We start from the raw sequence: 25,310 nt of genomic DNA, 5'->3' as shown, positions 1-25,310 counted from the left end.
CATGTGGTCTGACATGCCAGTATGAGTGGGCTCATTTGATGTTGTTTATCTTTTTATCCGGTCTTCTCTCTCGCTCTCTCTCAAATTTTTCCAATTCAAATGAGCTTTATTAGCATGACTTGCACAGTATTGCCAAAGCATTGGCCATTACACGAATAAGGAACAAACAATTATATAATAAGAAATGTTCAGTAAGAAATGTTCCTCTGTTTCCAGCTCTTTCTGCGAGCTCAGTGAACACAGTCTCTGTTCTCGTGGCTGCCATCTTTGTCTGTGCCGTCCTCTCTCTATAGCCAGAGAGTGATCACTCGGTCTGTACTTAGTTAGTGTCTTTCTTAATTTGTGATCTTTTACACAGCTCAGGTATTCTGCTGGTTTGTAGTCTCTTTTGAGGTGTAAATACAGCTCCATCTTCTTTTGTATTTTAGTGGCATCTTTCCAGTAGGCGATGTAGTGTTGTTTTTGTAACTGTGTGATTTGGTTGGGTCTGATTGTGCTGTGCTGGTTTGGGTGTAGTGTGAGTACCAGCTGTAAAAGTGCACTCTTCTGCAGGGCTTCAGCCTGGTAAGAGCTCGGATCACTGGATTTCAGCTGCTGGTGGAATTTCACAGCTTTCTTTTGAATATGAATTAATAGTGGGTATTGTCCTAATTCAGCTCTGCACGAGTTGTTTGGGGTCACTCTGTTAATTTTTAAAATGTTTTTACAAATTTGGGTGTGCATAATTTCAATTTCTTATTTTTCCCATTTAGAGAAATCTTGGTTTTTAGAGGTCCCCATATCTCACTGCCATATAGTGCAATTGGTTCGATTATTGCTTTTAGGAGTTTTAGCCAGGTTTGAATTGGAATTTCATACAGAATTGTATTTTTGATCATATAGAAGACTCTCGGTGCCTTTGCTTTCAGTGCATCCACAGCCAGATTTAAGTTTTCTGTTGAGCTGATTTTTAGTCCCAGATAGGTGTATTCATGGGTGTGTTGGAGGACCTGGTTTCCTGTTCTGAAAGTGTATTTATTTTCCTTACACCTGGGTCTCTTTTGAAGAATCATGATTTTTGTTTTTGTTAGATTCATTTTAAGAGCCCATGTTTGACTGAATGTCTCTATGATGTCGAGGAGCTGTTGTAGTCCCTCTTTTGTTTTTGACAGAATGACTAAATCATCTGCAAAGAAGAGACATTTGATTTCTGCTTCAGTTAGGGTTGGGCCGGGGGCAGTCCAATTGTTTAATTCTTTAGCTAATTCATTTATATAAATGTTAAACAGAGTGGGGCTCAATGGGCAACCTTGTCTAACTCCTCGTCGTTGAGAGAAAAATGCTGTTCGGTTGTTCCCTATTTTTACAGCACATGTATTGTTTTTATACATGGTACTGATTAGATCGAAAGTTTTCCCTCCAATCCCGTTCTCCAGTAGTTTTAGAAAGAGTCCTTCATGCCAGATTGAATCAAAAGCTTTCTCAAAGTCAATAAAGCAAGCAAAGATTTTGGTTTTGTTTTGGTGTACGTGCTTATCAATGATAGTGTGGAGGGTATAAATGTGGTCAGATGTTCTGTGTTTGGGCAGAAATCCAATTTGACTGAAGATTTCCAAGATTTTGTTTGTTTTGAGAAAGTTTTGTAATCGTATGTTAATAACCGAACAGAATATTTTCCCCAGGTTGCTATTGACTCATATGCCTCTGTAATTGCTTGGCTCGAACTTGTCTCCTTGTTTAAAGATGGGTGTAATTAGGCCTTGATTCCAGGCGTCTGGAAAATATCCTACACTCAAAACAATATTGAATAATTTGGTTATTGCAGTTTTGAATTTGTCATTTGTGTATTTGATCATTTAATTTAATATTCCATCAATGCCACATGCCTTGTTGGGTTTCAGTGCATGTAGTCTGTCTGTTAGCTGGGTCTTTAATTTTTTCTTTCAGGATTTCTAATTTGGTATTTATTTCATTTCGAGCAGGATTTGTTTAAATAGTTTTGTACAGATTTTCAAAGTGTGTCCTCCATATGTTCTCATTTTGAATGGCCAATTCTTCCTTTTGTGGTCTATAGAGAGTGTTCCAGTTGTTCCAAAAGTTACTGGTATTTATTGATTCCTCCATTGTTTGAAATAATTGTTCTGTATGCTCTTCCTTTTATGCTTTAAGAGTTTGTTTGTACACTTTAACAGCTTCGTGATATTGAAGGCAGAGTTCTTGGTTGTCAGGATCTCTGTGTTTTTTATTTGATAGATTTCGTACTGTCCTTCTAATTCTTTTACACTCATCGTCAAACCACTTTTCATTGGTGTTGTAAAATATGATGTTGCTGACCTCTCCGTTCTTATATAAATATATCTATATAAATATTATATAAATATATAATCTTATATAAATCTCTCTCTCTCTCTCTCTTTCTCTCTGCAGATTATCCATGAACCTCCACCACCAATAGTGGAAGATAGTTCGGTAAGAACTTTTTTTTTTCTTTTGAATTGAATTGATTTGAATTGATCTTTACATATAGTCTAATTAAGCAGTATTGCTCTTGCATTTGTGTCGTCGTACTGTTATCTGGCCATAGGCACAATACGTTTCAGATAAAAACCGATCAGTAAGTTTATTAATTTCTCACTCGCCAACAAAAATAGTACCAAAGGAAGCTAAAGCATCAAGCTTTGCCTGTCACAAAGCAAAAGACAGACTGAAAGCTGGTCTGGAACAGCATATCAGTGGAGTTTATGAGATTTTCCTTTCAAAGCTTTCCATAATCACGCCGCTGCTTACATACTCTGGTCTGAAAAGCAATGAGCACAGACAAGCGGAGTGATGTAAACAGTGAAATCCTAGTACTGTTGTACTACATTTCAACACTTTATCGTGGCTTTCTGCAAAACTGGAGTCTGATTGGTCAATTGAAGCACTGATCAGTCAAGTATTTTTATATAATGACCAATATTTTACAGTTGCAACACGCAACTTATCACTGGCGCAATCTGGCAACTCAAAATGGTTATTACGACTACCATGTCTAATAAAAATGGCCTTAAATAACTTTTTAATATGCACTTTTTTGACTTTAATGTACTGTTTATGGTGAGCATAAATCTTGTAGATGGCTAGATCAGAAGGTCCCAGTTAAACCAAGAAAATGTAACTTTCCCTCTGATGAACAAGAGCCCAATAAGATGTTGCATGCATGCCATGTTGTAATTCGACAATTCAGACATTCTACTTCGAGCTGTTTACATCCTCGAAATGATGTGTTTCTATGGCAACACTAATACTGGCAAAACAAATCTGTGCATTATGAGTAATCAATACATAAAAAAAAGAAATAAACCAATAAAAGTAACAGTCATTATGCATATGTCTCATTTATGAACATTTCAAGTTTATTTGGCTTATTAAGATGAAGTCTTAATCCAACTCTATAGTTACATTAAACTGTATTGTATGTGATGTAATAGTTTTATTATTGTAAGATTACATTTTACTGCTGAAGCCGCTTGCATTTTGAATATTTCTGCAGGATGTTGCAGTGGTCAGGCAGTTCTGCAAGAACATTAAAGCTTTTTATCTCAAAATTACGGTAATTCTGATATGTCATGAGACACAAATAGCTAGATAAGAGAGAACTAAAAATAAATGATTGCAGGTTACTAATAGTACATAAATTATTACTGAGAAAATGTACCAGTGTTCATCTGGTTTTTCTAAGCAGTTTTCTACATTACAATGGACTGTTTTTTTTGGCTAAAGATTTAAGGTAATTTATAAGTAAGATAATAAATAATCTGCAAAATTGCCGTGTAATATGTGGGATAACGTATAGTCAGCTGGTCATTATTGCTTAAATAAACCCAGACGCGACCATGACGTAAGACAGAGGGGTCTTGTATCACGCTAAAGGGGTTTATTTTGTGATAATGACTGTCTGACTGCACACAGTATATCTGAGAATGTGTTGGTAATATAATATGGAAACAAAGAGTTACTTTGGAGCGTTTACAGTGATTTCCTTCTTTAACTCTTGTTTATCTTGGATTAGACTTGATCCTTGTTTACTGAAACCATCCCTGAGATCTCACATGTCCACACATGAAAAATGTCTATTAAGAGTCAGATTAAGGGTCAGATTTGGAGGTCATTTTGTAATGATGTTATTCAGAATTGGAAGTGTTTCTGAAAGTCAGAATGTTTCAGCTATTTAACAGGAACTTTGGGAGAGTCTTTGGACTCCATAAAACTCTCCAGATCGTTGTAGGCTGATGTTTAACCACTCTGACTCTGCTGCGCTAAAATGAATTAGTTCAGTCTGACCGTATTAAAGACCTGTAATATGATAGCATATTTTTATAAATCTTTCATCAGTGATGTCACTTTTCTAAGGCTGTTGGAATGTCATAATGGCTGTGGGTTTGGGAAATTTCCCTGATGGTTTCTTTAAGTTACGCTAAAGTTTCAGGATCTAAAAAATGTGACCGGGAATCGTGTGCGTGGTCAAATTGAAATATGAAGCGTGGGGACGGCCGTTAACCTTTTTGATTAAATATGAACACATTGATTAAAAGATGTCTGTTCAAATCTCAAGAACTGATTGTTAAACAGGGTTAAATTTTTTCAGAGCTGGAAAAATAAAGTCATGACTTCAGTGAGCCAATTTGGATTTATTTTATTGGATCAGGAAGAGCTAGGGAGGGCGTAAGCGTGGCTCGTGCCTTTCTGAGAGGCAATAAATTAAAAAGTCATGTTTTAAAGGAGTGAGTCACACCTCATTTAGGATAATGCTCGGCCATTGGAGTAAGACTTGGAGTAAGACTATATGTACTTGGAACAAACAAAGAGTCTTTATAATAGTGTTCTTGTTTCGTTTAATAAGATGTGTATATTAGTTCTCAACGTAGAGACCCAGATTTTACATTGGACATATGGCGAACCAACATGTATGAAATCTGTAACCTATTTAATGTGGTCTGGGTCGCATTTTTGTTTTACCTTCACTCTTTACTTTCACGACTCTTCTGGGCAGTCGTGGCCTAACGGATAGAAAGTTGGACTTGTAACCTGAAGGTTGTGGGTTAGAGTCTCAGGTCCGGCAGGGATTGTAGGTGGGGGGAGTGAATAACCAACACTCTCTCCTCCCTCAATACCACGACTGAGATGAGACCCTTGAGCAAGGCACCGAACCCCCAACTGCTCCCCGGGCGCCGCAGCATTGGCTGCCCACTGCTCCGGGTGTATGTTCACTACTGAGTGTACACTTGGATGGGTTAAATGCAGAGCACAAATTCTGGGTATGGGTCACCATACTTGGCCACACACCTCTTCCCCTTTACTTTCCCTTTTTAAAAATAAAGGCTCCAAAATGGGTTTTCACAGAAGAACCATTTTCGGTTCCTCATAGGAAACTTTCAGTGAACAGTTCTTAAAAGTAAAATCTTTTTTCTTAGTGTAAAGAACAGTTTAATTATCTAAGGAACCTTATTCCACTTAAAAAGAACCATTTGTGCAGGAAAGTTTCCACACTTTTTAAAAATAAAGGTTGTTGGCTTTGATGGATTCTTTAACCTTTAGCATCCACAGAATCTTTCCATTCTGTAAAAGGTTCTTTATGTAAAAAAAAAGGTTCTTCAGGTTATTAAAATGTTTCTTTTAAGAACTGTTCACTGAAAGATTCATTGGGGAACCAAAAATTATTCTTTAATGGCACCACTGTGAAAACCCCCTTCCGGAAGCTTTATTTTTAAGAGTGATGGTTCTTCATGGAGCCATCAATGCTAATAGGGAACCTTCATTTTTAAGGTTGTTAAAATTTTGAATTGTTCATGGTTTTCAAGGATTTACCAGTAAATTGCACCAAAATTAGCTTCTTCCCTGTTGTTTGTGACCAGAACAGATTTGTGGCCAACCGGTTAAGAACCACTGGACTCCATTTTGGTCACAATTTCATTGTCTTTGTTTGCTCTATAAGGATGATGAAGAGGATGGAACTCCGAAGAAGAAGTGGCCCACAGTTGATGCGTCCTACTATGGAGGAAGAGGAGTTGGAGGCATTAAAAGAATGGAGGTAAACAACAGTTTTATCACTCGCTGGAGGGCACCAGCCACTAAATTAGCACACGCTCAGTCTCTTAACAGATGACTTTCATCCAGAGGAACCAGGCTGCATCTCTGGAGGAACCTGGGGTTAAGTATCTTTCTTAAGGGTGATGGATTCTGTCAGTACATCTCCAGTTGACAGTTTTCCCCTACTTGGAATGAAGCCACTGTCGTTTATATTACATGCCAAGAGACTTCAGCACATCATAATTAAAATCAGCGAAGCTGCCGAAAGCGAATTCCACAATTGTGAAGAAAAACAGAAATAAACAATCTGCTATGCAAACACAATACCTTGTCAAAAAATGCCATGACAAAAACAAGGGGAAAAAATAGTTTAAGCCAACATAACACGGTCTGTTGTCTAGTTTGCTGGTTTTAAAATGGTTTTGGAAACTGGAACTTGCTGACCAGCTAAATCATCTGAAGATCAGTTTGACTAGGCTGGGAGACCAGCTAAGCAACCTTTGGCGTGTTAAAGCAATTTTGTTTCATCAAACGGCAGTAAAGTACCAAAGTTTACAATCACAGCAAGACAACAAGTGTGTGTGCATTATACAGCTCATCTGCTGTTTGGAATCCTTCCTTCTGTCAAACATTCTGCCTCAATTACCAGCAGTGCAGAGTTTGCAGCTCGATTGTCTCAAAAAATACCTGTCCAGAAATATCTCTATTTGAGAAAACAAAATAAAATACGCATTCTTTGTCATTATTCAAAATGTCTTTGTTTTTATACTACTGAGTTGACCCTGAAAATCTTGATTTTTTTTCCCCATTTATACCTTGAAAGGATTTTGAAATGTTGATAACAGGAAGGTTATGACGTAAAAATTAGGAAATGTTTTGGAGTAAAATTCATGTGCACTCTTTTATACAGAAGGACAGATGTTCTTGCTTCCATTGAAGCTCTTTGGATCATTGTAAAGTCATGCTGGATAAAATGACCATAGCCACCTCCTTCATTTCAGGTTCGCTGGGGTGAGAAAGGTTCGACCGAGGAGGGTGCTAAACTGGAGAAGGCGAAGAACGCGAGGGTAAAGATGCCTGAGCAAGAGTTTGAAGCTCTTCCTGCTCGCATCCTAAATAATGGCATGCGGAAACCTCCAGGCCCTCGTAAATGGTACTCGCCCATTAAGGTGAGAACAACAATAGTGTATAATTTGTTGCATTTCGTGTTAAATGCAATTCATAATAACTACAGTATGTGTGCAAGCATTAGCTAGTCTTTCTATGGTGTTCTATGGGTTTCTACAGTTTTCTATGACTGCATTTACATTACATGGTTCAAGTGACCTGATTGTTTTCCTCCCATGTGGCACATATCGGATATGACCCATGAACATATAAGGAAGTGCATAATTTCTGACATTCCCAGATTGGTTTCAGGCCTCATTCAAATGTGAAAAATCAGATATGAATCTGATATGTGCATTTGCATATGCCATGTAAGCGGACAGATCGGATATTCCCCTGTCAATGAGAGTCGTACATCACTGAGGTGAATGATGTCTGAGGTGGATGCTTTTCAGGTCTGTGGTTTTCCTGCAGCATTGAGGTGCTTTTACACTGTTGCCATGGATTGTTTTTTTAGTCTGTAGTGTAAAGTGACCCTCCGCCCCCCACCAGCTTTTTCAATGCAGGAGGACCCCCATCGGAGGGAAAAATCTACAAAAATACACGATTGGAATAGTTTTGAATAGCAATTGGGCTGGTTTTGTTTTGCAGACCTGGAAACCTGTCAGTACGTCTACTCTGAGTTGTTTTGTTTTGTTCTGTAGTGTAAATGCAGATATCGGATATGGGTCACTTTTAAAAGATGCTGGTCTTCAGAAAAATCGTATATAGTCTACAAATCAGAATTGGGCTTCAAGACCTGCGGTGTAAATGCAGCCTTTGTTATGGGTAACAGTTTGTAAAACACAAAAGATGAGATTTTGAAGAACATTGGGGTCCACCCAACATTGTATAACATTAAAAGAACAAAATATATTAGAAAAAAAAAGTTTAAAATGTTTAAAATCTAATATATTTTGTTTGTGTTCCATTGAGTAGAACATTAAGGCTGTGGTTCCCAATTAAGGGGCTGCATCCTTAGAAGGAAACAGACTTTGAAGGATGCATTTGGAGGCCACTTTTAAAAGAGCCTTCAAATTGGGACAGCCTTCGTTGTACATCTGTGCAGTCAGTCTTGGAATGTTATGAAGGAAGCATCTTCTGACCAGCGGCGTAACTTTGCTTTGAAAAGTGGTGGGGACACCGCACAACTCGTTTTGCTATTTGTTTATTTAATAACCGAATTTACTTGGGGACTGAGTTCAGAGTTGGAAATGCACTTAATTTTCACTTTGATGTACACATGCATCACATTCACAAATATGTCTATAAACATCCGAATAAGCAAAACGTTACGTTTTGCTTATCACAACACATCCAGGGTAGCTAATATCAATCAAAATACGCAAGATAAATATGGTGAACTTACCATTTCATGGTCAGCTCAGCTGCAGCGTATTCATTAATTGCACAATTGTGTGTGTGTGTGTGTGTGTGTGTGTGTTTTACGATTCATTCTACTTTGAATTGCTTGCATATTTTCTAATCAACATTACGTCAAGAGTCAAGACAACCCCACAAAATGTTTCCTCATCCAATCAAATAATTTAACCAATCCTGAACTACGCAAAACCTTGTGTAATTTGTTTATTTGTGTTTAAAATGGTTAAACTACCTTTATTAATTAAATAATTAAATTGTTTTAACGAATCTTTTTTTTATTACGTTTTTATAAAAGCTCTATTTTTTCCTCCCCCACCCCACATGTAAAGGCTAGTTAACGGTAAATGTTGCTACCTATAGCATAAATGCTAAAACATCAACAAAATGTCCAAAAGAAAGTGTGGAAGTGATATAAGAAGCTTTTTAGCGAAGCAGCCACGCACAGTAAGTTACTTTGCTTAACACGAAAAAATATTATATTTAACTTACGTCAATATAGACATACTGTCGCTAATCATGTTTTCTGGCGGCCACTGGAGCGCGCTGTGATTTACTACAAAACTGAATTAAAGGACTATGAACTAAAGACTTGTATACTTTTTGTTTTAATTGTGAAAATCCCAGTCATAACATAGAATTGCCCTGTTGCCTAAAAGTGCTTTAACTATTATTCAGCCTTCAATGATGGACAAATGCCAATATATTGCTTATGATTGCAAATGTAAACATTTAGATCCCAAAATGAATTATTTACTTCTTACATAACTTAATTTTTCCTATAACACTTAATCATGACTTGTAATAATAACCGTGACTTGTGACTTTTTAACAATGCCTCAAGTGAACTCACCTTGCTGCGTGATTGAAGAAGAACCGTCGTCCACCTTCTAGTCATCACTTGATCACTTGATGACTACAGTGAGTGATGATTTTACTTGTGGACCAGAGATATTGTCCAATTAATCTTCTCAGAAAATCTCAAATAAAATATTTCAACCTTGAAACAGTATCCCAACAATACGAACATCGTAAAAAGAAAGACTAATTATAGGGAAAGGAAACTACATATCCCATGACGCATATCGCGTATCTCGCGATAGTTTCACAACGAGACTTAATATTCATCTTTGAGGACGTTGAAAAGCGTCTGACCGGCGGAAAAATGTGTTAAATGAATGAATTAGATTATGAAGAGTGACGATTTGTAGATGGTGCTTTTCCTTTAATATATACCTTACGCAATCTATTTTTCAGTTACTTTTTAAAAGTGGTGGGGACAATATCGAGCCTAGTAAAAAGTGGTGGGGACATGTCCCACCCGTCCCACCCGTAAATTACGCCTATGCTTCTGACACAGCTTAAGACTATAGATGATACTAATTCTGTTGACAGTTAAACATGAGCAGCCTTCCACCATGCAGTTCTCCTGCTGAATTAATGTGTAAAAACCTGACTTGAGATGTCAGTTTTTATAATCAAGCATCTATGAATCAGCTTGGGGATTCATAATACAGACCAGAAACTGTGGTGACCTCCAAGAAACTACAGGTGCATCTAAAAAAATTAGAATATCATGAAAAAATGAAACTTTCGTATATTTTAGATTCATTATATGTAAAACATTTCAAATGTTTTTTTGTTTTAATTTTGATGATTAGAGCTTACAGCTCATGAAAGTAAAAAATTCAGTATCTCAAAATATTAGAATATTTCCTAAGATCAATCAAAAAAAGGATTTGCAAAACAGAAAAGTTCAAGTTCTTTAAAGTATGTTTATTTATGCACTCAATACTTGGTCGGGGCTCTGCTGAGGCACTATTGAGCCTTCAGCTCGTCTGGATTGTTGGATCGACTTTTTCTCATCTTTTTCTTGAAAATATCCCATAGATTCCATATGGGGTTCAGGTCAGGGATGTTGGCTGGCCAATCAAGCACCGTAATATAATGGTCAGCAAAGCACTTGGAAGTGGTTTTGGCACTGTGGACAGGTGCTAAAGTCCTGCTGGAAAATGAAATCAGCATCTCCATAAAGCTTGTCAGCAGATGGATGCATAAAGTGCTCCAAAATCTTCTGGTAGATGGCTGCATTGACTTTGGACTTGATAAAGCACAGTGGACCAACACCAGCAGACGTCACGGCAGCCCAAATCATCACTGACTGTGGAAACTTCACACTGGACTTCAAGCAGCTTGGGTTCTGTGCCTCTCCAGTCTTCTTCCAGACTCCAGACCTTGATTTCCAAATGAAAAGCAAAATTTACTTTCATCTGAAAAGAGGACTTTGGACCACTGAGCAACAGTCCAGTTCTTTTCTCCACAGCCCAGGTAAGACGCTTCTGACGTTGTCTCTGGTTCAGAAGTGGCTTGGTAGCCCTTTTCCTGAAGACGTCTGAGCGTGGAGACTCTTGATGCACTGACTCCAGCTTCAGTCCACTCCTTGTGAAGCTCTCCCAAGTGTTTGAATCAGCTTTGCTTGACAGTATTTTCAAGCTTGCGGTCATCCCTGCTGCTTGTGCACCTTTTCCTACCCAATTTCTTCTTTCCAGTCAACTTTACATTTAATATGCTTTGATACAGCACTCTGTAAACAGCCACACCTTTCAGTAATGACCTTCTGTGACTTACCCTCTTTGTGGAGGGCGTCAATGTTCGTCTTCTGGATCATTGTCAAGTCAGCAGTCTTCTCCATTATTGTGGTTTCAAAGAACAAGTGATACCCGGAATTTATACTGTAGAGATGGTCATTAATTCAAATTCAAATGTAAATATTCTAATATTTTGAGATACTGATTTTTGACTTTCATGAGCTGTTAGCACTAATCATCAAAATTAAAACAAAAAACGTTTTAAATGTTTTACTTTACATGTAATTAATCTAAAATATATGAATATATATTTTTTCACTTTTTGAAATAAGTTACAAGATAAAACTTTTTCACGATATTCAAATTTGATGCACCTGTATGCCTGCAGAGTCAGCACTTTATTACACTCAAAACCAGGTTTCCCTCATTTCACCTCTCTCCACTCACTCATTCTAATAGATCTCGTCGTCCAAGAGCTCAGAGCATTGTCAAAGCTTTTTTTTCCCCCGTTGTTCATTCTTTTAGTCTGTGTATCTTTCCTTTTGAATATTTATTCCCTCCTTTATTTGTTCATCTCTGTATTTAATGTGTGTCTGTTGTTTTATATTTGGAGAGAGGCAACGTGATCATTACGTGCCACTTTTTTTGACCCAACTTTACTGTTTTTTACTGTTCTTTCCTTCCCTGATTAATTTTCTCTGTTCATTTCTTGTGCAATAAGGGTCGGTTGTCTTTATTAGGAAGTTGGGTCAAGGCTGAGGGACATCAGAATGCTGTTGTATATTAATAACCGTGGGGCAGATAGCGAAGGACTGATTCTTTCTAAACTGTGGCTTTGAGATTTATCCGTCTCATTTGATAGTGAGCCAGAGAGGCCACATGTGGGGTGTTGGGTTCAGGAAATCTCTTTGTTAATATAACCCATTTCTCAGAGTTTGGTGAACGAACAATGTGAGAAGCAAGTTATTAAAGACTTGAGGGTCAATGAAGACACAATAAAGACTTGAATCATACAGAAAACAGACAGTTGGACAGGGGTGTCCAATCCTGCTCCTGGAGGGCCAATGTTCTGCAGAGTTGAGATCCACCCAGCTCCAACACACTTTCCTGGAAGATTCTAGTGAGTCTGAAGAGCTTGATTAGCTGGTTAATGTGTGTTTTATTAGAGTTGGAGCTAAACCCTGCAGGACAGTGGCCCTCCAGGAACAGATTTTGACCACTGGTTTGTATACACATTGCTTCTTTAATATAACTTTTTGTGTTTTTGGTGTGCGCGTGTGTGTTCCGATGCACAGGGAAAACTGGATGCATTGTGGGTGCTTCTGAAGAAAGGGTATGACAGAGTGTCCATCATGCGACCACAACCTGGAGACAAGGTAAGACTCTTTATTTGTTGAAGTATAACAAATACATATATATATATATATATATATATATATATCAAAATTAAAAAAAAGAAAATGACAAAAAACGTGAGTTAAATGGAATGATGTTATGCATTAATTATAGATGCTAGAATATTTATAATTACTGCATAGCATGGAATTTCATTTTTATTCACACTACATATTTCTGCAAGATTTTATGAACATTTTTGTTTAATTGTTTTTTTTTTTTTTGTTTGTTCGTTTTTTAATTGTAATTGTGACTTCTGAAACAATTCATGCTTTATTCTCACAAAGTCTGAATCGTGCGATATGCCAAGTTCTGTCATGAAACTCTAGATGGCACAGGCTGATGGGTCATTAATACAAACTGATGATATTCATAGCATTAAACTACTTGGCACAAGCTGTTTTGTTCTTGTTGCATACACAGCCAGTGAGCTTACTGCTTTCCATTTAAATGGCTGGTTAGCATTCACTAGAGCCGTTTGCAGCATGCTTTCAGAGTTACTGAAACCCTCCACCCTCCCCAGCTCCACCTGTATAGATCTGCTATGGGTTATTATTTTATATGCTATTTGTGTGCCAGCAGTATTTCTTAAATACTCACAGCACCGTATCGGCACATGTATTGGTAGTAGCAAGTTCCTGTACTTGATTTGCAGCAGCAGCAAAAATCTACAACAACAGCAATTTAGCAGCAGCAGTGTGGCAGATCAATTAAGACATTAACAATGGTCCATTACCATGCTAAAAACTTCCAAGAGTTGTCATGATAGAAATAAATGTAAAACAGCTTGTTTCTGCCACAGAAATGAAAAATAAAAATAGAAATTTTGGAAATAATCTTTTGCAAGATTCCTCATAGGTTCAGTGATGTGAGGTTTAAGCACCATAAAGGAAAATCAGCGGAGATATGAAGATTTGGATGCACGGACACACAGTGCTCTATTCACTATATGAGTTGTTGGTAATACTGTAGGAGTGAGTAGAATGAAGGTTGTCTGGGAATATGTGTGAAAAGTGGATGGGATTTGGGAGGTTTAGAGCTGAAGCAGGTTTCAGTTATGTTCAAATAGCTTGCAGTGCTATTCATTTCCACTTAATTTTTTTTTAAAGATTACCATGTCTTTGATATCTTCACCAGCACAAGGACTCTGGAGCTTATAAAAGATCTCAACTGACTCTTCGTGATCTGGTTTTTCACAGCCCAACAGAGCAATCTGCTAAATCACTATTATAAATGTCAGTTAATGCAATATGACTTGGCTTTACTGAAGTGATGAAAAGCAGAAAATGAAAATACAGCACTATTCCACAGCTCGATAGGAAATGAAAACCAGCCTCATGCTGATGGAGCTTTACACATAACAGATCAGAATAGTTCATTTTTGTAGCTTGTGCTCACCATCCACTTTTGTTGTAAGAATAAAAAATTAATTTGTGTTCCACATAGAAGTAAAACCATATGGTCTGTAACAGCATGAGGGTTCAATATGATAATATTTGAGTCAACTATCCCTCTAAGTGTGCATATTTGTGCATATGTTTAGTCAAACAAGATCTTCATTGCCAAAAACACTATCATGAACATTAATGACAAATGTTGCAGTTAGACTTGGCTTCCTCTCTATAGCATGTATTTTCTTTCACTCACTGCTTCGTTTAAACATTCTTTCATCCTTGCCTGAATGGAGAACAACAACAGGTCAAGAGTTAAAGCCACCTGTTTCATGCTGGGTCTCCTGGATTAAGCAAATAAACTGAGGAAATGCATATCATAGATCCCAAATGGCAATGAGATTTGCATGAAATGAAGTACAAAGTTCTTTAGGGTGAACTCGTATGATATTTCTTACTTAGGCAAAGGATGATTTGACTATAAAGTTGATGGCAGGTCACATCCACTGAGAGAAAGAGCTCATCTAAGGACAGGACGCAGCACAGAATGCTTTTCATGTTTGTCAGGGTTGGTTGCATGATCAGCAAGGAAGAGTTGAGGCAAGGATATATTAGCAGCAAGTGCAATTTATTTACAAGACAAACTAATACAAGAGAACAAGACAAAAAGAAATACACAAACCACATAATATTGCAAGAACAGACAAACAACTAAACCAAAAGGGGGGATAAATACAGGTTAAATGAGGTAGCATACAAGCATACCCTCAACAACATTGTACTTAAAACTGAAACGTTTTCCTTTGCATTTTGAAAGGTTTTGCGTACCGACAACAATGTTGTCAAAACGATTCCGTTCACATGGATCCTCCGAAAATGACTAAAAACACTGCATTATGCATGCCAGGCCAGTAGATGGCGATGTCACTTTGTAAATATGCTTTCACACATACATATAGACTGTATACATGAAATGAATGCGCATGATATCACCGTTTTCACAAATTAGCTTTTTTGTTGTTTACACAGGCAATGACGGTGTCATTTTCAAAATCTTGCACTTTAAAACCTGTTTTCAAAGGTTTTACATTTTCAGGCCCCCAAAACACTGTAGTTTTGTAAACGAACAGCCAAGATATTTTTTAAAAATTACTTAATGTATGCCGCCATATATTGGAACAATAAAGCCCTCCCTTCACGTACCCCTAAACCTACTCAATGAACACTGTATTATTAAATACCCACAAGGCACTTTATTTCCATTTTTTAAATATTTCCTCCATTTTTATTGAAAATAAATGTCTTTCTGATCTGAAATGTAATGGGAAAAGAGAGAAGAATGAGTTCAGAAAAAGGCGGATTCGAACTCGGATCAATCACGTCAAAGCATGCTGCACTTTCCGCCCTACGCCACAGAGCCTGTTAAATGATGCATGTCTTCATAATGATGTTTATGCCAACCAGACATTGGTGGGCGGAGCTAATGTACATAGTCTCTGCCAAAAAGGTAGGCTACTTGTGCTTAGTGTAAATATACACTCTATTAAAAAAATCTTAGTAGTCTTAGTGCTCAAAAACGCAACTTTCGCAAATGCAAGCATCACTCACATTTTCTTCAGAAAGTTCGAAACTCCAATTGCATCAAGTCTAGAATCTTGTTCGTACAGTGCACTGCCAATAACTTGATGGCTCCTGCAAGCCTAAGAGCTGCGAAGACAGCCGGTCATTTCCTCCACTTCAAAACATGCAGCTTTATTTTACCAAACTAAAGAGATGAGGTCCAATGTCAACAGATCCGTTTGGACGTAACGCCATGTGCAGAGGGTGGTGTCATTTATAACTGAGGCACACTGCAAAACTCAACACCCACACCCATACTTTCTCTGAGGAGCTCGCTTAGTAGCGCTAAATGTCATATCCCGCTGTACGTTTGGAGGGTCAAACTGTGAGTCACATTTGGCTTCAACTTTGGACCTACTCCTATTTAAAAGACGTTTCACAGATTACTCAAAATCACCACCTTGCCGTTTTGTAGTATCCTGCAGCAGCTCCGTGTATCTGCAGGTAAGATGGAGTTGGTCAGATATTTGCTGAGTGATGACAAGAAACTGAACTTGCATCATAGAATGACATGTACATTGATACTCAACACAACTGACTACCCAGCAAAGCAATCAGATTTGATTTTAAGAACCATAAGAGACCTGGGCCTAAAAGATCCAACAGAGAAAGCAGACCAATGGAAATAATATAGTCTAGACTTGTACATCAGGAAAATGATACAATTGCTTTACAAGAGAAGAGCCAAACATAGTACAACGATTAACAGCATCGGGGAGGCGACACCCTCAGCGATTAGAGAGTCTGATGACATCACACTATGAGGTTAAACCATTACCATTTCACCACAATGCACTTGGAAGCATGCCGAAACTTAAAAACACATCCAAATTCTCCAAAAGTCCTATCCCTAAAAAACACAATATTAGGTTTTACACACGGTGTTCCCATGGAATCATGAAGCTCAGAAATCACTAAAAAAGCCAAAATGTTGATAGAGTTTCTTTGCAAACTATATTTTCTAGGTTTATGCTTTTTGGTGCAGTGGTAATTAACGTGATGATAAAGGCGCATATGCAGAGCATTTCATCGAACAGCTGTGAGCTGTATGCTGCCAGATAGAGATGTTGTTGTCTGGCAAACCCATCAGAAGATTCCAATATCTGAAGTCAGCTTTAAAATGTTTTGCTTATATAATGGGGCAAAGGACGTAGAGTTAACAGGAGTCCAAGTTAACTTTTTAAGGGGCTCTGCAAGCATTTTGTTGAAAGCTATTGTAATCTTTCATGTAGGAAGTATCTGCTTCCCTCACCTTTCCAAAACACTACCATGTGTGGACTGATTGCTCTGAAAACTGTATATATTATATACCCAGTGTTACATTAACAAAATTACTGACAAAACTGTTTGTTTGGCAAACATTAAGGAAGCCAAAACAAAAAAAATATGCATCATGAAAAAAAGACCAAAATTACACAGAATTTCAGTCATTGACTAAATTGATAGTGACGTTTATTTTCATGCACAGTTTGCATTGTTTAGCACCCAATTACCAAAACAAACATGCAAATCATGTAACGCCACAAACACCCACAAAATCTCTACCGAACACAATTAGTGTGGTGTAATTTTCCATCTTGCAATGCTAGGTTATGAATAATTCAGCAGACTACTGCAATCTGTCATGCTTTACTGGGATTATATTGCATTTTTCTGGGTTCGAGTTTCTATAATGGCAAATTTGTAATGATATATATGCCTAAATATGCACAGTATGCTGTATAGTGAATTTTCCCCCATGTAAAAACACTGGATATACCATTAAAAATGTTGCGGCAATTAGCTAATTAAAACTTAACTAAGTTTAACGAAACATATCATTTTAAGTCAAGCATGAACACTTGCTTTTTTAAGTTGAAATAACACAATTACTTATTCTAATGTTGAATTTTAAGTTGTGATACCTAATAGCAGCAAGCTTTTTTTTCTAACTTTAACCCATTTTGACCAGTAAATTGTACAGTTTACAGCTCACTGCTTAACATTAGGTAATGCAATGAAAAATACATTTTACAGTATTTTTTTTTTACTTTTATATAAAAATATGTTATCTCATGTTAGCTCAGGTCCATTAAACAATACTATCAGATCTCACTTTTGATTTCATGTACTAATAAATGTTGAAATTAACTTTAAATAAGATTAATAAATGCTTTAGAAGTATTTTAATTGTTAGTTCATGTTAACTATAATGTTAACATCTAAAACTTTAAGTTTTAAATTGAGTCACTTACCAAAAACTGCACAGTCAGCACTTTATTGCATCTAAGCATCTTGCATTGGTGGGTCTGACCCAGATTCTTGACTCTGTGTTACATGAGTTTGGTGGTTGTGTCTCTTGGTTTACATAGCAACTGTGGTCATGCGTGTCTGTCAAGCTTTGAGTGAATCAAAACAAATCTTTCATTTTCAAAAAAGAAAACAAAAAGGGAAGTTAACCAGCTTTAATGCAAGTTACTGCCAAATGCTTCTGTCCAACTAGTCAGTTTGGTCAAGTTGATGCTACAAACATACAAAATCATTGAACAGCATGAATCTGTTGATAATTACAGGCAGATGATATTTTACTGAGCTGCACAGTGATGCATAATAGCTTCCAGACTTAAACTTCCCATTTACATTTTAGACCATTGATATTTAAGATCAGTATGTCCCTCTCAGGGGTATCATACCTTTTGAATTTTTTTCTTTAATTGATTTATTTATTTGCAATATTAGTTAAAATTGTGTTGGTTAATATTTTAAATAACTATTTTTAGAGAAGATTTTTTTTTTTTTACCGTTTTTTCCAATTGTTTTTTACGGAAGTTCTAAGCAGCCATGCATTATTATAATTTTTCTGTCTTGTTTTCTCGTGATCTCGTCATAACGAAAGTTGTTTTGTCGTTATCACGACTTCATTTTCTCTGTGTATTCGGCATGAGAAAATGCTATAGAAGCAGCATCATGGATGATCGTATTCGCTTTTACTTTGATCAGGGACTCACTCAAACTGAAATAGCTGTGTCTGTCAGTGATTGACGACTTACACATAAGTGTTCGACACTTGAGGAGGAGGCTGTCGGGTCTGCAACTTTATCGTCGAAGACAATATAACGACCCTGATTTTCTCACGATAGCTACAATTACGTCGTGAGAAAACGGTTTTTACGTTGAGATCAACAACTTTCGTTATGTCGAGATAACGACAAAACAACTTTCGTTATGTCGAGATCACGAGAAAATTAAGTCGTGATAACGACAAAACAACTTTCGTTATGTCGAGATCACGAGAAAATTAAGTCGTGATAACGACAAAAAAACTTTCGTTATGTCGAGATCACGAGAAAATTAAGTCGTGATAACGACAAAACAACTTTCGTTATGTCGAGATCACGAGAAAATTAAGTTGTGATAACGACAAAAAAACTTTCGTTATGTCGAGATCACGAGAAAATTAAGTCGTGATAACGACAAAACAACTTTCGTTATGTCGAGATCACGAGAAAATTAAGTCGTGATAACGACAAAACAACTTTCGTTATGTCGAGATCACGAGAAAATTAAGTCGTGATAACGACAAAACAACTTTCGTTATGTCGAGATCATGAGAAAATTAAGTCGTGATCACGAGAAAACAAGACAGAAAAATCATAATAATGCATGGCCGCTTAGAACGTCCGTAGTTTTTAAACTCCTGCTTTCATTTTTATTTTAGATAATGGAATTTATTTATTTTTTCTCTGAAAGTTATTGATTCCGGCATAAGGATGGTATATATGCCACTTCAGATGTGACATCTTTGCCACCTTTGCACTTCAAAGATTCATTATTATGTTGGCTGCAGTGCACATAAATATTATCCTGTTGTCTGCACATATGTACAACATGTGTACTGGTTAAAAACATCAATACTTTTCAACAGGAAGGCATAGTTAAGTTTTTGATTTGTAATTTGATCATTTTTCTATGCAATCTGAAGTTGAATAAGTGGTGACAATAAAACTGTTTAAGCAGAGCAGAAGACAAAAGTCTAGGAATGAAGACCAGACATTTAACAGAGGAAGGGGAATTTTGATCTAAGCAGTTACAGGAAGCGGTATGAGTGTAGGCATGTTGTTATTAAAACTGTAGGGTCTGGCGACTGTAAAATTAAAAAGAAACTAGAGCTGGCTGCTGTCCCGACTACTTCTGAGAGAGTGTGGAGACGGAGAGACGGTTGCATGTGTCTGCTGTGGTAAATGAACATACTGAAATGAAGGCACAACCAAAGCAACAGTATTGGTGGACACACAGCCTAAATGTGACTATATCAACATGCAATATTAATGAAATCAAAATCTCTACATATTATCTTAAGAAAAAAAAAAAAAAAAAGAGAGAAAAATATATATAGACCTCCACGAGTTTTAATGTTTGGGGTTGCAGATGTCAAGAGTTTAAGTCCTTTTCCCTTAAAAGGACTTTTCTGCCTTGTGTTTTACTTTATTTTTTACAACCTGGCAAAGTGCAATTGCTTCCTCTACATTGCAGAGGAAGTGCTGATGATCCAAAAAACAATGACAAACATTTACATTGAGATAATCTGCTCAAAGTAATGTGTAATACAGCCAGTCCGTGTTGAACTAAATCCAAACATGGATCTCGAATATATTGTTTGTAAGTGTGGTTGCTGAGTTAATGCACTTATATAACTTCCGTGCTAAGATTCATAGTTTTAGTTGTTGGTTTAATAGGAAAACATAAATATATTTTGGAATTAATATTAAGAATTTCACTGTTTTAGCTTTTGAATTTTGCCAGCTTTAATAATATAGAAAGCATTTTAATTTATATGGTCATTTAAAATATCAGGATGCTAGATGAGGTAAAATCAACCATGTATATGAGCTGATATTTCTTTTATTTGTTCTTATAAGTGAAGACAGAGACTAAATAAAAAAACAAAATACAAAAGTAATAAATCTTGAAATTAAACACTAAAATTGATTATAATCATAATGAACTGAAAAGGCAAACGAATATGCAAAATTAGTAGCATAATAAAAATGTATCTTAAATTTCAATTGTCTCTCTGCAGACAGTAATTTAACACACAAAACCATTTTTAACATTTAAAATATCTCAACAGAATCTGTATTTAAAATATTTGAAGATATATATATTTTGAAGTTGACAGGTTGCCAATTTATTATAATTAGGCACAATTATATTCTGTTAAAATAAGTGTACTTAAAGATGATTTGATTAAAAGTGTTTTCTTAAATTCCAAAGTCCCTTTGAAGTTGGCTACTGAAACACTGACATCTCTGTAACTTTTTATCAAGAGTATGTATTAATATGTGAAATTACACAAAACCTGGCATCCCAATTATGCGTAAAAAAGAATGTTATTTAGCTTAAATCACAGTGAAAAACTGCATATTCCTGACAGGACCAACTATTCCAAGGCAACCAAACATGTGATTGACTCGTTTAACTAAAACTATACTATAAACCATGTCTTCTGTTCCTCTACATTTGTTATTGGGATTTCTTCCATTTGTTTTTCTATGAGTAGCTGTAACCTTATTTGTCTTATAGAGCTATACATACCAAATCATGTCAGGCTTATGTTGTTCTTAATTACAGTACATACTATAAGCTCTTATAACTGCATGAACTCACACAGTGTGTGTGTGTGTGTGTGTGTGTGTGTTTCCTGGGGCCAACCTGGAGTTCTTCATTAGTTTACAGGAAACTGGGACAGAGAGTTCTCTAATTTTCCATAAGTGTTTCTAGTAAACAACCAACAACTAGCCTTTCCTCTGTGTATCATTAAAGCGTGTCTGGCATTTATAGCTTCCTACAGCTACAGCAGACAGAAAGACCAACACGCCTCTCAGCATGGCAGTCTGTCTCTGTGTATGTGTTTGTCATGTTATTTATTGACGGTAAAGTTCATCATGATTGCTGCCCATTGCCCAGCCACATACATTCAGAGATTTAAGACTAATACTCATGGCTTATTCACTGCATCTAAACTGGAGTCAAATAATATAACACGTTTCTCATCTGCCACGTTGTCCTACATGATGGCAACAAAACAAGCTTTTTACAGTTTGACTTCTGAGGCTGATTTCCTTTCAACCTCTGAGTTAGTTTTCTAATGCAAAATGAATGATGTCATGAAAGGTCTTTTGCCAGTAAATGTTACGGGTATTTTACGAGCTCTGAGAGTTTCCGTTACCATAATGCTGTAGTGGTTTCATAGAAAGTACATGGCAACATGCTAAACATCCCTCAGAACATTATGAACCACATAGCAATGCCTTCGCGCAGAACACACTAGCAACTGCAACATGTTAGCCACTGCATATGTAGCAACACCCTGACAACTATCCATAACATCTTACCAAATACATAGCAACATGCTAAAAAAACAAACAAAGTTCTTCTGGAGCTAAAAACTATTCAAAACATGGTGTCCACAAAATAGCAACCACCCACAGCAGCCTAACAACAGCGACTACATAGCAACATCCTGGCAACAACAAAAACTCTAGCAATTGTATGGAAACATGCCAAAAACCACTCAGAACTAGACACTGCATAGCAAAACCCTGGCAATCACCCACAGCAGCCTCAGGCTGATGATACACAGGGCAACGTTTTGAGCAATTTTGCTTGGGCACTTTCCCATTGAGAATGGGTTCTGTCTGGATAATTTAGATCGGTTGTGAGTCTTGTTTCTCACCTGGTTGCCCGGAAACATTGCTCAAAAAGTTGCCCCGTGTATCATCAGCCTAACAACAGCCACCACATAGCAACACCCTGGCAACCACTCACAGCACCCTAACAACAGCCACAACCTAGCAAACACTCTGGCAACCACCCATAGCAGCCTAACAACAGCCACCACATAGCAACACCCTGACAACCACCCACAGCAGCCTAACAACAGCCACCACATGGCAACGCCCTGACAACCACCCACAGCGGCCTAACAACAGCCACCACATAGCAATACCCTGACAACCACCCACAGCAGCCTAACAACAGCCACACAGCAACATCCTGTCAACATGCCAAAAACCACTTAGAACTTGTTAGACACTGCATTGCAACCACCCACAGCAACCTAACAACTGCATGGCAGCTGTCAGCTGCCGCATAGCAACAACTTAACAGCGGGAAAACATTCCAGAATATATATATATATTGAAAAAATATGATGTCTTAAATCTTTTGTCTTTCTCTCTCAGGGTCGCTGTATGAACTTCACTCGCATCAAGTCTAGTCCTCCTCCACGCTATCCATCGTACAACGAACATTCTTCACCCATCTACACCCCGCCATGCACCCTCAGCCCGCCCCCTCCTCAGGGCCAGCTGCCCCCTCCTCCACACAGTCCACCCGCCTCCCTGTCCGGCTTTCCCCCGGCACCTTCTACGCCCCCACCTCACGCCATCAACCCTTCTCCACCTATTACTCCTCCTCCATCCTATTCTCCGCCCCCCATCTGGTCTTCGTCTCCTAACACGCTCTACTTTTCTCCACCCACATCTCTTCCACCATCCCCTTCTGCCTCCCTGCCCCCACCCCCTCAAGCCCCACCTCCAGGCAGAGCTCCTCCTCCAGATCGCCCACCTCCTCGGCCTTGTGTGTAATGTGGCACATTGGAGTGGACTACTGAGGACTGGAAGTAAACAGGAAATATAAATGTTCCATATCCTCCTCAAAATTCCGTTAGTGTGTGGCCTAACACAATAAAAACTCGATACAAAGACTCACCTGTGGCATCAAGGGCATTTGCTCCTGACAATGAAATGGAACACAAGCCACCATGAAACTCTGCAGGGAGCAACACTCAAAATCACACACGCCAGGCATCGCAAAGAAACGTAAAATTCACCTACAGAGCTTTTCAGCAGGCGCCATTTGTGAGTTTAACCAAGCTTTGAGAATGGAAGTGGTTGGTTCCATTAATGGATTCATGGATGTTTCACAATTGCATGCACATGGGACCATCTCATGAAGGAGATTTCCATTAAAGAGGAAAGATGACTAACTTTTTGGGAGCTTTCTCATTCAGAGTGATTGAGAAAATATATACACGTTTTTGAAAAGCATCACCATACAGGTCATCTTCATTAAGTGGCAAAAACTAAACATTGGGTCTCATTTACTAAACATTGCATGGGTTTATACACACTTATACGCACAGAAAAAAAAAATCTGCCAGATTTCAAACTATGCACATGAATTGGTTTCTAACTTTCTAATGTTGAAATGCCGCATACCCTTGATTTGGATAAACACACCCATCTCTATATAAGGGTTTGATGTATAATAGAGCACAACAGTTGGGTCCTGGAAGTAAATGCATTCATTAGTTATGTTTCCATCCACCTACTTTTATGTGCATTATCGGCAAAAAAACAAACAAACAAAAAAAACGCTAAATGGAAATGCCAAGATACGCCTAAATTCTAAAAATGCACATAAAAAACCTATGAGCCGAACTAAATCGGATACATTTTGGTTAATGGTTTATAATACTTTAACAAAGAATTTTTTTAAAATCCCTAGAGAAAAAATTAATGGGAAGAATACTTTGGGACCCAGAGCAGTTGAAAAAGTGGGCGGGCACAAATGCAATCTACGGAAGCAGACGTGATTTTAGTTTGTTCTACGTTTTATTGTAAATTTATTTATACATTTATTGTAAAGAATATGCTGAGAAATCATGATTTCTGCATGAAAATGTCTGTACCTGCAGTAAGTAAATGAGACCCAACTGTGTTTGATGAAAAGGTTTTCTTTCAAAAACTAAATGTATTTGCAAAATTCAACCATTTCACAAACATTTTGGAGGTAAAATGTCTTGCCATACGAAGCATACAGCTGTTGCTTGTTCAGGTAATTGACATTTATTTGTGCAATAGTGATTTTAGTGGCTTTGATCGGGATGGGGAGCATGTTGCATTTTGGGCTTTGAATTTATTTACAAAGTACCAGACCATAATGAATTAAAGGAATAGTTAATCCAAAAATAGAAATTCTGTTATCATTCAATGATGATGAACTTAATTTTTCATTTTTGGCTGACCTGTTTCCTTAGGATGACGCATGTTGAAGAGACTAAGGTGTTTATGCGCACGAACTTGAAACATCAGAGAAAATCTGAAATGTAAACTAAGCAACATCACCTTACTTTGCACATGTCACAGTTGTAATGGTGTATGGGTGCATTATAAAAAAAAAAAAAGTACAAATTATCATGCATTACACATGCTGTATGCATAAATCTATGTATCCATGTGCAACATTTTTATACAAGGTTTTCTTTTTTTGTTTGAGTGTTTTTTTGAGGCATGACTGAGATTTTGAATAGTTTAGAAGCAAAAGATCTCCCAGCAGGAGTTCTATAGCCTCTGCTTTTTAACCACCATGAATAACCAGATTACAAATAGCTTTTCACATTGGAAATGAGTTTTGAAACTATTTACAACCCTGAATCCAACACATTTGATATACGAGTTTGTTTTTGTTCATAATTACGTGTTGTATATAATATTGTCATAATACAGCACAGTGTCAATTTCCACAATCCTTTGCTTCTAAAGAGCCCTTGTCATTTTTTTGTAGAGTCTAAGTTATTGCAGTGCCACTATGATGCCAATGTTGTCTTTATATGACTCCCAAACCCTGTTTTGATGAAGGTTTTATGGGTAATTAATTCATATATGTCCATGTTAAATCTTATATGCTTTTCAAAGGA

At 37.3% G+C, this 25,310-nt stretch overlaps 1 protein-coding gene across 2 annotated transcripts in view; it reads left to right on the top strand.

The window, feature by feature from the left end:
• Nucleotides 1-23,961, top strand: part of LOC306849501 (anthrax toxin receptor 1-like) — a 56,272-nt gene extending 32,311 nt beyond the window's left edge. The window contains exons 14-18 of one of the 2 annotated variants that reach the window (XM_079384582.1): nt 2,407-2,448; nt 5,954-6,049; nt 7,050-7,217; nt 12,458-12,538; nt 22,792-23,961. In XM_079384582.1, the coding sequence (XP_079240708.1) occupies nt 2,407-2,448; nt 5,954-6,049; nt 7,050-7,217; nt 12,458-12,538; nt 22,792-23,196 (792 nt within the window). In that variant the 3' untranslated portion in view covers nt 23,197-23,961. Of the gene's footprint in view, nt 1-2,406; nt 2,449-5,953; nt 6,050-7,031; nt 7,218-12,457; nt 12,539-22,791 lie in introns of both variants that reach the window. The other variant, XM_079384581.1, reaches the window with a different exon arrangement.
• The last annotated feature ends 1,349 nt before the right edge of the window (nt 23,962-25,310 follow it).

This window comes from Barbus barbus, assembly GCF_936440315.1.
Source record: "Barbus barbus genome assembly, chromosome: 29".
NCBI lineage: Eukaryota > Metazoa > Chordata > Actinopteri > Cypriniformes > Cyprinidae > Barbus > Barbus barbus.
Note: the sequence above shows the minus strand (reverse complement) of the source record. Positions and strands in the feature narration are given on the sequence as shown.